At 52.8% G+C, this 14,497-nt stretch overlaps 3 protein-coding genes across 3 annotated transcripts; 2 read left to right on the top strand and 1 right to left on the bottom strand.

Annotated features, from left to right (window-relative positions):
* Nucleotides 1–793: 793 nt before the first annotated feature.
* Nucleotides 794–2,161, top strand: NCS57_00033400 (TRNA-int-end-N2 domain-containing protein; the record flags this gene model as incomplete). Its single annotated transcript, XM_053050421.1, has 1 exon — nt 794–2,161. One exon carries the CDS (start codon nt 794–796, stop codon nt 2,159–2,161), a length of 1,368 nt encoding a protein of 455 aa, XP_052918936.1.
* Nucleotides 2,162–6,770: 4,609 nt separating this feature from the next.
* On the top strand, nt 6,771–10,377 carry NCS57_00033500 (uncharacterized protein; the record flags this gene model as incomplete). Its single annotated transcript, XM_053050422.1, has 2 exons — nt 6,771–7,231; nt 8,388–10,377. 2 exons carry the CDS (start codon nt 6,771–6,773, stop codon nt 10,375–10,377), a joined length of 2,451 nt encoding a protein of 816 aa, XP_052918937.1.
* A 2,652-nt stretch (nt 10,378–13,029) lies between these two features.
* NCS57_00033600 (uncharacterized protein) lies at nt 13,030–14,235 on the bottom strand (the record flags this gene model as incomplete). Its single annotated transcript, XM_053050423.1, has 4 exons — nt 13,030–13,395; nt 13,446–13,519; nt 13,577–13,800; nt 13,850–14,235. The coding sequence occupies 4 exons, from the start codon at nt 14,233–14,235 to the stop codon at nt 13,030–13,032; spliced, it is 1,050 nt and encodes a 349-aa protein (XP_052918938.1).
* Nucleotides 14,236–14,497: the final 262 nt, after the last annotated feature.

The following is a 14,497-nucleotide window of genomic DNA, read 5'->3' on the forward strand; positions in this document are numbered from 1 at the left end:
CCTAGGATGGAGGGGTTCTGGGCACAGGCAGTGGGCAAGTGCACGACAAGCAATGTTTAGTAGATGTCGATACGCAGTAGCGAGATGAATCAAGATGTATTGATGAAGACGATGGGTTTGTTGAGTGATATTGCCTCAAAGTGGTGCACCGTAATGAGTTGCTGAAGGCGTGTATCCCATGGCACGCCTAGACGGATACCAAACAGGAAGCAAATGACATTTACAAGCATATTATGTTTTAGGATATGAAAGCAAGGTGGGTGACTCTAAATGTCAAGAAAGCTAGATGAAGTGCCACTGAAGAAGAGCAAAAAGAAGCCACCACATTGTCAGTCCAGAGCAGCACCGATCACTGAGAACCACCCAACGGATGAGCAAGCAACGATGAGAACCAGTGAGTTTGACAATTACTGAAAAGGGCAAAAAAAGAATTGAATCGCTGAATGCTAACTGGAGGGTTCGAACCTCCGCGGTTTCCCACTGCGGGTTTGGTTTCTGATGAGAACCTAAACACAGCGCCTTAACCACTCGGCCAAGTTAGCGATGATTCGTTGGGTGGCTTCGATAAAGCCAAGCCTAAGGCGTCCTCTCCGTGAGATCAAGGTGGGGCGCGGGGGAGCAAGGCTTCACACATTCGCAGCCTCGCATGGAATTATTTCTTCAACTTACGTCTTCTCCTCTTCAACCAGACCGATACTATACTGATGTCAGCATATCCTGAGGTCCTGCTCGAAACTCTTTGGATCACCGCGACTGTCTGAATAATTATCGAAGCCACTCCCAACTGCCCGTCATGGCTTTTGACGACGACGATAACCCCACCGTCGCTACGCCGGTGAACGGCGCGAATGCCGCTGCTACGGAAGACGCCGACGAAGATGCGCCCGACTACAAGCTATTCCTCTCCATGTTTGACAAGGCCGGCGTCTCGGGAAAGGCGATCCGAAAGGGCGAAAAGGATTTTGAGTCGCATGGAACTCGCGCGCAGGACAACCTCCTCGAGCAGAGCCGCAAGGTCATGGACAACGTGCTGGGCTACACGAGGATACATCGCGAGGATGCCTGGGTGCGCGGCTGGTGCTTCCCAGACTGGTGGGCCGAGACTGAGCACTCTGGCGAGCGCGAGGGTCTCTGGCTAAGGGACAGAGTCGTCATGGTCGAGCAGGAGCGCGGCAGCTGGCAGAAGGATATTGGGCGCGCGGTGCCCGGCAAGGTTGAGCGTCTTGGTGCGGGACGGCTTTGGCTTCTGCCTGAAGAAGCTCTCTACTTGGTTGAGAGAGGGACCGTGGACCTCTGGTGGCCGGAGCGACAATTGGAGGAGCTTCTGTCGAGTGACGGAACCCCAAGGACGGATCTAGGACCAGACAACTACGATGTTGGACTCCCGCTGAGTCTCGAGGCGGCATATTCACTCCTCATCGGACATGAAGGCGAGAGGGGCAAGATCACATTGCCTCAGTTCCAGGTCTTTTCGCATCTAAAGCGAGCAGGCTTCTACGTCCTACGAGCGCCGCCTTACGAGGCACCACCTCAGGCCCCAGCGTCAAAGACCCTCTGGCAGTGGCTGTTTTCATTCTTTAGCTCGGGCGCCGCACCCTCAAGGCAGAAGCCATTGGGGCCTCTTGTTCAGCCAGGCCTCTACCGTGCCTATAGACCCATCTACGATCAACTCGCCATCCTTCCCCGTCATAAGCCGCTGCCTACACCTCCCACAATACACCCGCCGCAGGAGCCATACCGGGTCTTCTGGCACGTGTGGAAGTCTGGCGGCGCACCTTTCTCCAAGAAGAACCCACCGCCGCCCGACTTCCGCATCGCCGTGGTCGACGCCGGTGACACATTCGTGCCGACCCTGGAGGAGATTGAGGCCCTCCTGGAATCGACGCCTCACGACCCGCCCAACGAGGCGTGGAAGGGCCCTGGGCGGATGTATCAGCGCCTGAAGCACGGACACCGCAACGTGCTGGTGGCGATTGTGGACCGCGGCCTCGTCAACTTTATGAGGTTCGGCGAGGGGGCATTTGGGGAGGAGAGGCTGTTTGAGAGGTTCGACAACAAGGGCGGACAGAGGGGCGGCAAGAAGACGAGCCGCGGCGGAGGGAGGGGCAGAGGCAGGGGTAGGGGTGGTGGTCGCGGACGAGGACGGGGACGGGGGGGCTAATAGGCCACACCTCTCAGGCTAATTTGTATCAGATAGATAGGGCGGAGGAACATGATACATCTGGCATCGCGCACGAATGGACGTGACAGATTGGATCTACCAAGGATGCATCGTGAACATGAAGCAAGTCATGCGAGATGAGCTGACGTGTGCCAAGTTTCGAGTGGTTGTGATGAAGTCTTGTTGGCTGTCAAATCTTTACAGGTCATGGATGGCATCAGGCATTGCATACAAGTTGTCAGAACCAACAGTTGAACGTAAGCATCGTAAGGACATGTTGGTCCCTTGAACCCTCAAAAATAGAAGCATGTCGAGTTTGCGAGCGCATGTTGGTAGTATATGGATGCTAGTCAATGTTGACTCAACTCGCATGGATGAACAACTGGCATGTTGCCAACTGCACCTAGACAGGCATGTCCCACAATCGCCTCTGCATCAAGTTATGTGCGAATCAAAAAAAAAAAGTAACATGGAACTAGGCATCACTTCGGCTATGAGCAGCAGCTCGTTCGTCAGAATGTCTCTCCCGAGTCCAACCAGTCGCGATCGAGCGTGCTACCCGGGAGTGAGAAAGGTTGTACATGAGGGGCGCACAAGTCATATCCTGCGTGCCCTTTTTGTTCATTTAATTGTTGCCTTGAACTGGCTCGGCGACACAGGACGGGAAAATATGACCGAGAAAGGGGGTTACTGCTACTGGCATGTTGCAGGAGGAACCCGCCGAGTCTGCAATGCAGTTTGTTGTTGTGGTACTCGGGAGGATAGCCATTCGCTCCCCTCACAGTTTTCGACAACTCACACCAAAACAGGGTAGCAACTGAGGGAATTAATTGGAAGTAGATGCGCATACTTTCTACTGCAAGTCTATTACGAAACAAGGACCATGGGGAAAAAAAAAGTATCAGTATGCTGAAATGAAGAAAGGATCACTGGCGTAAACCTTGCTCCGACGGCAGTGACTTGGGAGATCCTCCCAAAGAGGAGAGCTCTGCGCGTGGACTTTTTGGCACTGTGTAGGACCGTCTGCTGGTTACCTGAGCTATTGAAACCAGAAGAAGAAATAAATGACAAGAGTGAGAAAAAAAAGCTTGCAGGGGTATGTGGGAGATATGGGTCGATTTGTTCTGTTGGCGGCGCGCGCTCCCGCCTAACTAAAAAAGAAGTCGACTCGACATCTGATTATCTTGTCGAGTCATGAGAGTCCCCTTCCATTGTCTAAAAGATTAGGCAGAGAAGACAAAGAGATCCACTGTGAGAGTTTCGAGAAGGAAAAAAAAACAAGGGCAGTTTGTTGGTAGACTAACCAACCAAAACCCCTTGTTCTGCAAGTCTGACAGACAGTATTATGCCTCTGTCGTAAGCACTTGTTGCATCAACTGTTGTTCCTTCTCGCGATCTGTCCAACAAGATCCGAGTGCGGCGTGCGCGACATGATACTCGAGTAGGTAGTGGACGTTACGAGTTTGTCTGTCCAGCTGCAAAGAACGTGGAGCCATTTTCCCCTTCAGCTTCTTTCTGTGCGCGCCTAACCCTTGCTTTGCCACTATGTATGTCCTGTATGTATGTACAACACTCGTGCAAAAAAAAAGCGTCCCCCCATCTAGATCCAACCTCGGCAGTTTCGCGAGCGACGTTTAACACGGGGATGAGAGTGAAGTTTTGGAGTTGTCGTGTGTCAAGAAGAGGCCTTGACATTAGCCAAGGATTGAATGCCTCAGAAAGATCCCCAAGGGAGCAAGCAACGCACAAAAAGAGGATTCCTCATTGCTTGGACCGAAGGGCGTGTAGAATGAGGGCGTGCGCCCAAGGCCGGGGAATGGGAATGGATGTTTCTGGGTCCATGAAGTTGCGAGATTGCAAGCAAGATTTCTGGGCCCCACGGCAATTCGACACTTGTTGATTGGTTCCAAGACAGAGAGAGAAAGAGAGGTGTGTGCTTTGGAATTGGACCACGGGCCTCGTTTCCTTTGATTGGTGTCGGCGGTCCAGTCGACGGGAGCGGACATGTCATCATAATCAGAAATGGGACTGCCACTGATGAACATCACTCGCTGGCTCGGTATTCATCACCCATCAGCACATGTTGTTTTTCTTGATGCTCTACCTCTGTGAGCTGTGGCCGACACTGCCGAAGTCTTACTGTCGCACCAAAGCACAACCGGGTAAGATGAGAGAGAGAGCATGACAAGTGCCTGACGGGGTGCATGACCTGTCCACCTATCCATCAGCTGAAAAGAATGCTGGGCCAGGACAGTGATGGAAACTCGAGAGAAAGACAAGATACGGGCGCATAACCCAAAAGGGGTCATCTGGGCTTGAACTTGTATCGAGCCATGATTGTCGCTCTTCAACCCAGGCCCGGGAAGAACCAAAGCTTGGCGCACGCACGTAATTCGTAATGAGTTTACGGGCGGTGCTAGGGGGGGAGTCATGGGGAGAGGGGCGGGTGTCGTTGGGGTCGATCATTCGCACTCTAGTGGTAGAGAACCGAGCCCATTGTATCACTCTCTGTATTGCTGTTGGGTTTTCGCCCCGGACCCTGGTTCGATTTTTTCCATCGATCTCCTTTCGTATCCATCTCGTGGGTAAAAGGGCGGTGTCATGAGTTGTCAACTGGGGGGGCAGGCAATCAATCTCCAATGTTGACAATACGAGAAGCAGAGACGTGAGTGGGAAGACGTGATTTTAAAAAACAATAAACAGAGTTTGAGGATAACCAAGGGGCCACCCCGCTTAGAGTTGCATCGACTCATCCAAGCACAGTAGCACCTTATCTGAGGTTGAGAAGAAACCTACAGTGAGTCGAGAGCTTCTGAGAGAAAGAGAGTGTGCTGTAGGTCCAGGGAGAGGAGTGGGCCGAGCGTCATGCGGGAGTGGATCTAGAATGGCGCGCATGAGTTGGTTGAATGCGTCTATGTTTCATCTGACAATCAATACAAGATTCGAGGAGGGTGACAATGAAGAAAGGGCATTGAAGAAGAGAGAGCGGGCAATGCATAAGAGACGTTTTCTTGTCTTCAAACAATGGAGGCACATTTGTTGACGGGATCCCTTTTTTGTTGTGGTAGATGGCTGGCTGGCTTGTTCATCAGAGAGAGTACTAGTACCGACCTAGTGGACGCAATGATCAACCAAGGCGCCTGCACAAGAACAAGAGCAGGTGCTGTCAAGTTCAGTTCCCAAGTCGCGTCGGGTCGGTCCCGTCGCCAATCAACGTTGGCTTGTTGACGCAATAAACCAATGAGCAGCTTTCGACTCTTTGGTCTGAGAAATGGAGCAAAAAAGGCCGGAAAGTTGATGAGAAAGCTGTCCAAAAGTAGACCTAGCGCCGAAATGGGCAACAAGATGAGAAAGAAGAAGCAGGACCAATCTCTGTGCTCCAAGTCAACTGATGATGGGAGGATGCTTTTTCTCTCCCTTGGAAACTAAAACACGTCCACCCCCTGGCGAGATTCGACAAAAAGTTACTCGACTCGGGCTCGGAGGTTAGTACTTCCTGGCGGGCCACCCAAACTGCTGCTCGCTGGCTAGCCCATTTCCACACAATCCCCATCCCCATCCCCCCAATTCAATCAAATCTGGGCGCTTCTGCGATGGGTACTATCACTTCTGTAGGTCTACAGTCCCAGTAATGGATGGCATGTCTTGGCTGAGGTGATTGTCGCTCACTCACTCGCTCGCTCTCGCAAGTCGCAACCTAAGGCAAAATCTAAATGGACAAAATCCACTTCTTTTCTTTCTTGCCTCTGTTGCCCACACTCACCCTCCACACAATTTCCCTTTCCCTTTTCCCTCTCTTTTTTTCCTCTTCCCTGTCTCACTCGTCTCTATTTTATCTCTCCCCCCCCACCAAAACCCAAACACCCCCAATTTTCCCCTACCTATCCTTTTCTGCACCTCCAAACCCAACTCGAAATCCTTTTCCTTTCTATCCTCGCTCACTGGGCCGAGCTCGAATCTCTGACCCGGTCTATTAATAACATACCTGGCTGGCTGTACATCCACCATTCATTCACTAGCAGTCTCACCTTGCTAGTCTTGGCTGCCTCGTAATCCGACGCGTTTCTTCTGGGTTCCGATAAATCTCGTCTTAGCTTCTTCCATCTCACTGCTGCGGCCCTTTGCCCCCCTCCATCCCCCCTTTGGTAGGTTGCCTTCCCATATCTGTCTGTCTCTCTGCCAAGTTGGACTGGGCTTATTGCCTTTAGCCCTGGACCACCCCCCGGCTCTAGATTCCAGAATCCAGATCCTCGGCCAACCAGGGTGTCTGTCCTCCATTCCTGATTCCCACCCCCGACACCTTTTGCATCTTCCTACCTTGCCTTACCTTGCCTTTACCTTGTCTGCCTACCTACCTACCTAGGTACTTGCCTACCTAAACCTAACATACCTTGATCACGTAACTGTCGATTTGCGACCGTCGACGCGGACGGACTCTTTCTTCTTTCTACAACCACAACCTCAACCTCAAACGTCAACCCCCCCGGAAACGCGCCCAGCATCATCAGGACCTCGCTGAACTCCCCTTTAGCCCCCCCAGCCCGCCTGACATCCGCTTCAGTTATCTCGCGCCCAGCATCGCTAATCCCGGCATCCTACACGTCGCGTCATGGACACCATCGACGGCGACAAGCCCAGGCCGCCAGTTGCGCCACCTGAGCCAATATCGCCAGCTCTGTCAGCTTCTGCTGCTGCCCCCAAGTCCGCCCTGGCAAAGCCAGCAGCATCACCAACCACAGCACCCACTCCGGATTCTCCTCGCGCTGCTCCCGTCTCTGTCTCTGCCACAAGTCCAGCACCGGCTACAGACTCGGCGCCCGCCAAACCTGCCTCGACCTCGACCTCGACGACAGGCCTAGGCTCGGCATCAGCTCCCCGGCCCGCGTCGACCTCTCCGGCGCCGCCATCACCGCACCCGGCCACCTCTACTTCAGCTCGCCCGGCTGCTCACGATAGCGCGCCATCGCCTGCGCCTGCATCTGCGCCCGCTCCCGCAACTGGCACCACGAACGGGAGGACGTCGCCCGGTGCTGCTGTTGCTAATCAACCATCTCGCATTGCTTCACCCAAGTAAGTCATCTTCTCTCAACTGTCAACTGATTGATTGTTTGTGCCCTCTTTGTCCGTTTTGCTTTTTTCCCCCATGTCATTTCGCTCGCACTTGCGATCGACCGTCGGTCGTGTTGCATTTGCTTGGCCATCTCTTCGCGTCCTCAGCCAGCCAGTGAGTGAGTGAGCAAGTGAATGAGTGGCGTGGCTTTTGTCCAGGGTCATGGCCTAGTTGGCATGTCCCCATTTGTCAAGACCAGTAGGTTGTTGACCGCACCTGGCCTGACTTGTCTCGTCCATGCAACTCATGCTGTGGCCTAAAAGAGAAAGCCTGGTGACTGTGAATCACTGTCGGCGTCTCATCTGGTCTGTCAGCCAGGAAAATCTTGGTCGAGCAGAAGCCGTCAGTCAGTCGGTCAACAGTTGCCCAACGGGCTGAATCACTGTCACAACTCGCTCCCACTTCTTTTCGTGACAACTGGCAGACACTGTCTTGCCTTGTCTTTCTATCCATCCATCCATCCCTGGTCTGCATTGGCATTTCCACAACTCAAACCTTCTTTCCTCTTCATACTTTTTCGTCTCTCTTCTGCACTTTTGGCCCTCTGCGCCACTTCCCACCTTTCTGGCTGTTCTTGGACGCGCTCCCTCTCCCAAGTCTTGCAACCATACACACAACGCCATCCATCTCATATCCTGGTTTCTGCCGCTTCCACCGACAAATACACCTTCCTCATACACCCTTGGGCGTGCCCCCGAGTTGCCGACAGTTGTGCAACACGTTGCTGCCTTTGCCCTTGGAACTATGGGCCTTTTCCCCGTGCCCCAGGACCTCAGGTACTCCCATTTCTCGCTCCATTCCCTCTTGCTGTTTCACATTCTATCAACCCTGTCTTATTATTTTCGCACTGGCACATCATCCCTGCAACCGCGCCGAGTCTTGGATGGTCTTGTACCTGACTCTCCACAATCTTCTCTTCATCTTGTTCATTTGATTTTGCCTCTTCGTCATCCGCGTCTGTACCCACACGTGACCGAGCAGTCTCGGACCACCAACCCTCAGCCTCTACGTTTGCGCTTCAACACCTTGTTCTTTTCTGTCGCTGTACTTGTCCCCGATACAACTACTTTTTATTGTTGAAATACACTTGATGAACATGGACTAATCAAATAATAGCCAGCCCAACGGTCGCAAGACCTCGTTCGGGGAGGGAGAGGTTGAGAGTGAACTTAGCGATCCAGTCAGCAGTGTTCACTCACCGTCGGGTGTCGAGTTCAACGAACCCGAGGACGAGATAGTTGTTGGTGCTCGTGCGAACGGATTGCGCAAGCAATCACCTCGCATTGTGTCTGACCAGGAGGACGAAACCATGGCCGATGTCGACGACGAACCCATCGTCTCTCACTATCCTAAGCGGAAGCGCACCTCTATTCTCAACGACTTGAACGATAGCAGGATCGAAGCACCCTTGTCAGTCCCTAAGGAGAGGACACCTCCAGCCACAACGAGACCCAAGCCTGCACGGCCGAGCCTGGGTAGTGTGAAGGGAGTAACGATTGGTCATTGGAGAGACTCACCTGCCCCGGTTGAGGATCTGAAACATGCTGTTATCGGCTTTATTGATGTCCGGGAACGCCTTCGAACTCGCATCCAACCTGTCACCTTGACCGGCGAACTGGTACCCGACGAGTATCCCCTACCCCCTGGCCCTGGTGGCAGCTGGGTCACCTTTGAGAGAGTTGTTTTTCTCAAGCACCTCGTCGGCCTCGATCACTATCAAGTCAAGGAGTTTGTTAGACTTCGTGCCGATACAGCAGGAACTGAGTCGTCGGAAGAAGAACGCATCACCGCGGATAAGGCCGCTGTCAAGGAGGCGATAAAGCGTGTCAAGCAGAACCCTACCGCAGAGAACGCCACCAACCCACCTCAGATTGCCTATGGTACAGAGCTCCCCGACCACATCTTGGCTAGCCGTGATCCCAAGCGACGAAGAACTAGCGGAGGCTTCGCCGCGATCAACCCGGCCCCCACCAACGGCGTTGTGTACGAGCACACTCCCATCCAGCCCGCGCCCGGCGGACCTCAGCCTATTCGAAATGTCATCGACCCTCTCCCCGGAACTCGTCCTACGCGAATCCTCCTGGGCTGCTGGGAAAAGTCTGCGGAGCCGAACCCCAAGGACAAGCACGCCGTCTATGGTATTTTGGGTCAGAATGACATGTTCCGTGTCAAGCTCGTAAGAGAGACACGCGATGGCCGGTTCGTTGACGGCAATTTCCCAACTGGTGCTGGTGCTCTCTGGATCCCGTATGAGGAGGTAATATTCGAGCCTCACCTCAAGTCCCTGCCCCGTGCCGAGATCAAGGAGTATTGCCGCGTACGTCAGTGGCAGATTGACCACGGGGAGTCACCGGATGAACGAACGGCGAATGAAACAAAGGCAGTATACGATGCTCAGGCTAGGGTTGCGGGAACAAGTTTTAAGACTGCCGCTCCACTGTCTATTGCACCGGCGCTGCCTCGCATGCCGGATGATTACGATTCTGACCAGACTGGAAGGGCTGGCTTTGGAGGTCATGAGCTTCGCCAGAGCCGCCGCGTCGAAGCTGCACGGGCAATCGACGCTGCCAGGATGGAGTCACGCCCTACACGTCAACTGCCTGCAGAGGTTGAAACTTCGGCTCAGCCACCGCCCCAGGCCCAGCCTCAACCCCAATCCCAGCCTCGGTCGGCCTCCGCTGTTGGCAAAGCACAAGGAGCTGACGCTCTCGAGCGGACCTCGTCTCTTGCCCGGCGCGAAATTGCACGTGCCGAGGCTGCCCAAGGACGTGCTGACCGACACGCCGCTAACCGCGAGCGAGCTGTAGCCGCTGCTGCCGATGCTGCTAACGCTGCCGTCGCCGCTATCCCCTCGGTGGCAGTCAATGGACGGATGCGGTTCCACGAATCGGAAGAGATGCAGCGTCTCAACAAGGTTTGGGCGCGCCAGGAAAGCCTTCGTATGAAGGCAGGATCCGAGGACGCCAAGATCTATGGTGGAGTCAAGTACGAACGCAAGGCCAATGGTCCCTTCATGGGCAAGTTGGTCTCCCAGGGCAATATCATCACTATCGATGGTGAGGACTATGTGGAATACCGCGTGCTTACCAAGCCATCCTTTTTCTAAACCACTACAACAAACAATGCTTTTACCTTTGTCGACTTGAACAGTCCCCGCTCAAGTCGGGACGAACAACGGCTGGCAGACGCATACACGAATAGCCGTTGCAAGGGGCGATTGACGATTTTGCGACCTTTCACCACTAATACTTTATACGCTACGTTGTTCTCGACAACCTTTTTTTTCTGGTTTCCCAGGGCTGTCTTGTCTGTACGGTATGAGCGCGGGGAGGGAGCCCTTTTTTGCAAAGTGTTGTGCTTTTCAGCAACCAAGAAGCGGAGGGAGGTTGAGCCAAAAAGGGATCGGTTTCGGCACACTAGAATGACCTTCCTAATCTGTTTACCCTTTCTTTTCCTCATTTCCTTTGTCACTCTGTCTCTCTCAGGGCCCCGGTTTAGGCCACACCTGGAAGGTTGAGGGAGGTGGAAACGGGTGGGTTTAGTCAAGACTGGACTTGGACTCTACGGAAACGGAGTGGGCGGTGTTCGGAATTGGGTGTGTTGCTTAATATACCCGGTGTAGGGGTTTCGTAATCGGCTGTTACTGTACAAGATGGAAAGCATTTCCTCGATTTGTGGCTCTTGTGAAGTTGTGTGTGTTTTAGTTTGACTCGCTGAGGCTGATGCTTGGTGTCTTGGTCAGAGGTCATCTGTCCCGAGACAATCTGCCAAGGTTGTCAGATACTCACTCGGGTTTATAATATGCTGACGCTGGTTTTGATGGCGATGGCAACTGTCGGTTGGTGGTGGTAGGAAGCTGTGTCAACGTGAAGGAAAGGGAGACTCGACATGGTAGTACTAAAGCGCCCAGGAGGTCTCATAATATAGTATGAAGATGACATCATGTTGTCTGTGCTGATACTTTTCTTGAATGCATTAAAGTCATGCTCGGGTCTCAATCTGCGAGTGAATTGCCAGCATCCGTGTCACTCTAGTCTTGCTTGATGCAAGTCCGTGTGCATGACTAAACCAACGCTGCTTCTGATGTCCTAGAAGGACAGGAATGCACTTTGCGATCATAACAAGGCGAATCCAAGACCCGCGTTCATCTGTGGCATACGAACTTCGCACACATTGACATGGTTTCTGGGTAAAGGCGTGCTGCTGGTGGTGAGGTGGGCGGGTACCTGCGGAGTGGGGTACATAATGCACAATAACAACCCTGCTTTTCAACAATCACTAAGAAGCCGTCATCGTATAGGGGTCAGTACATCAGTTTGTGGCTCAATGAAGCACTGAAAACGCAAGTTCGAGTCTTGCTGACGGCAAGCGATTGTTTTTTTGCTGTTCTCTCCTAGTATTTTTTGTCAAGTTTTGTGAGCGGCCCAGCCTTTTTTGAGGCTATTAGAGTGTTCTTTTTGCCAGCGAAGTAGCCATCACTACGTCAGCTTTAACGTCAGCTTTAAACCGTGGATAACACAGAACAGTAAAAACCAACTCAGAGTGAGAGTCTGTATGAGAGAGAAAAAAAAAAACAAATAAAAACAAATAAAAAAAAGGAAAAAGGAAAAAAAAAGAAGAAAAAAAAAATACACGCGAGCAGATGTTCACCAATCGACACCGATCTAGTTACTGAGCTGTCTTGCTTGACTTATCATCGTCAAGTTTCATCCTGCTAGGAGTGCAGAACGCATGCATAAAGAGAAACGTTCCAACTCCACATGGTAAAGCTATGCCCGAGCCTGGAAGCTCAAAGTCCGTCTCGAGTTAACGATATAGTAACTTGCTTAGAACACAAAGCACTAACTACATGGATAGATGTGGCCTAACCGGTGTGTTAGTTAGAGCAGCAGCTAGAAATTATTCTATCCAGACGTAGCAAATCTTTCGAGCCAACTTGGATAAACTGTCTATGTTCTTGAGAAGGTACTGGACTCTTCCACGTCGGCCTCGCTTACTCGTCCACGCTCCCGAGACAGAATCTCACCTGGACGCGGATGAAGCCAAAGCTAGCTGTGCGATTTGTAACCACGAGAACCGAGTTAGAGAAGGTGAGAAAACAAAAACAAAAACGAACAACTGGGCATATCAACGGAACTCGAGGGCACTGTCTAAAAAGCATTACCCTCACACGACCTTCTGCTGTGTGAAAGAGCACGACGGTTCTGTGACAGAACAACTCGTCCCGTGGACCATCAGATGTTATCAACTGTGGCGTAGATGGAAATCAAATTTCTCATGCCTCAAACTGGAGGAGTGAGAGAGGAATGTTTCTTGCAGACTACATCATATACATTGAATGGTCTCTTGGTTGCCTGCGTGAAGAAGATAACTCAAACAGGCTCATCCTGGACGCTGCTTTTGGCCTAGTCACAATCCTGCCCCCCTCTCAAGGGCCTTATCTTCCCGACTCGCGTAGATCGGCCAAGCTAACCGGTCTCCGAGACTACGGTCTTTCTATCCGGCGCCGCTACGGGAACCGGACTCCAAGACCGGCATCTCCACTTGGACATCGCCGGAAGCAGTTTCAGGTGCTGGAGGCTTGCATCTCCTTCGGGCATTCCTTGAGTTCTCTATCGGTAGTCAGTTGTACCTGTGTGATAGTCACCTGAGGAAATCACAACTCACAGGGGATTGGCTCTGTAAGGACTTGAAGAAATCACACGCTTTTTGATTATCATGATGCGTCTCGTAGGCTATATCACCCCAAAGGCTACCCTTACTCAACTTCTACAACATCGTGGATAGGAATCATCTCCAACAGAGCCGCCTCGAGCATCTCCTTTTGCTCCTGGATAAACTCTCTCACAGCATCGGGGTTGAACTTGACACCCGCGGCCCGGGCCTCGCTCAGTTTCTTGGCATGATCGCGGAAACGCTCCTCCAAGATATCGGCACGGTAGGTGCAGTAGTCGTAGAGCAGCTCTGACTGGTTGCTGATGAGACGGGAGCCTGTGAGGACGAGCTCGTCTTTGACGAATGGCGACTTGGGTCGGAAGGCTGTGATGAACGAGATTCTCTCCCTGCCGATGGCTTTGAGGGCGGCGTGCTTGACGTATCGGCCTTGAAGAATGACGGCAGTTCCCTTGGAGTTGAGTTAGTAGAGAGTAGGGTCAGCATCTAGGGTCGACACACCATAGTAGGACCGCGGACCTTGAGGACTTCGCCGCTGCCAGTGAGAACAGCAGTCTCACCACCCTTCATTCCAGCTACAAGAACGTCAGCCACTCAGTGCGTACATAGCTAGAGCCTCGGTGTCAACTCACTGCAGTCGGAGAGCATAGTGACACAGACAAATGGGAAGCTGTCGTAGTGCCACGAGAAGCCGACGCTGTCATTGCCTTTGTCACTGGTCTCATCCCCGTCGCTGAAGAAGAGGTTGGCATGGCCAACCTCGTACTCAAAGGGGACGAGATCGATACCAGCAACTTCGGAGACAGCTCCTAGTACCTCAGGGCTCTTCCAGAGAGCATGGGCGAAGGGGGCCATCCTGGCATCGCGGTTTAGCTCGGAATCTCCGGGGAGGGGAGCTCACTCACTCTTGAGAGTAGCCTCGGATCTGGTTCTTGGTGAAGGTCGAGGCATACTGGCAGGTTCTGAGCACCTCCTCGCTGAATAGCTCGCGACGAACCTGCCTGACGGCGGCCTCGGTGAAGAGGGGGAAGGGGTCGGAGCCAGCGATATGGGAGACGCCCTGGTTCTCATACCCCCACTCCTTCATGGTGTAGGTCCTCTTGGGCGGCTCAAAGCAGACGTGCTTGCGGGCGTCAAAGTCCTCGGCGGGGATGGCACGGGCGGCGTCAATGACATCCTGGGGGAGCTTGGTGGTCGGGCGTAGGGGGGTCTTGTTGGTAGGGCCGACGACGAAGGGGGCGGGCTTGCGAACGGGCAAGGGGGTCGGAGTTTCGTAGGTTGCGCTGGGCATTGTGAACGAGGATGTCGTTATCAGGGTGTTGTGTCAAGATATCTTTGAGATAGGAGGTTGTCCTTGTGGAGTTGAAGTGAGGTGATTGAGATAACACGACTCGGGGATGGAGGAAGGGCATTTTTATATTTATAGATAACCCGCCAAGAGGTTTGTCAACGTCCGAATCTCGGATGTAGGCGTTGTGAGCATGACCAATAGCAAAGATCAACACCCACGGGTTAGAGCGAAGTGGCTTTCCAGCGGGAAAAGTGACAGTGTG

This window comes from Fusarium keratoplasticum, chromosome 1, assembly GCF_025433545.1.
Source record: "Fusarium keratoplasticum isolate Fu6.1 chromosome 1, whole genome shotgun sequence".
In the NCBI taxonomy this organism is placed as follows: domain Eukaryota; kingdom Fungi; phylum Ascomycota; class Sordariomycetes; order Hypocreales; family Nectriaceae; genus Fusarium; species Fusarium keratoplasticum.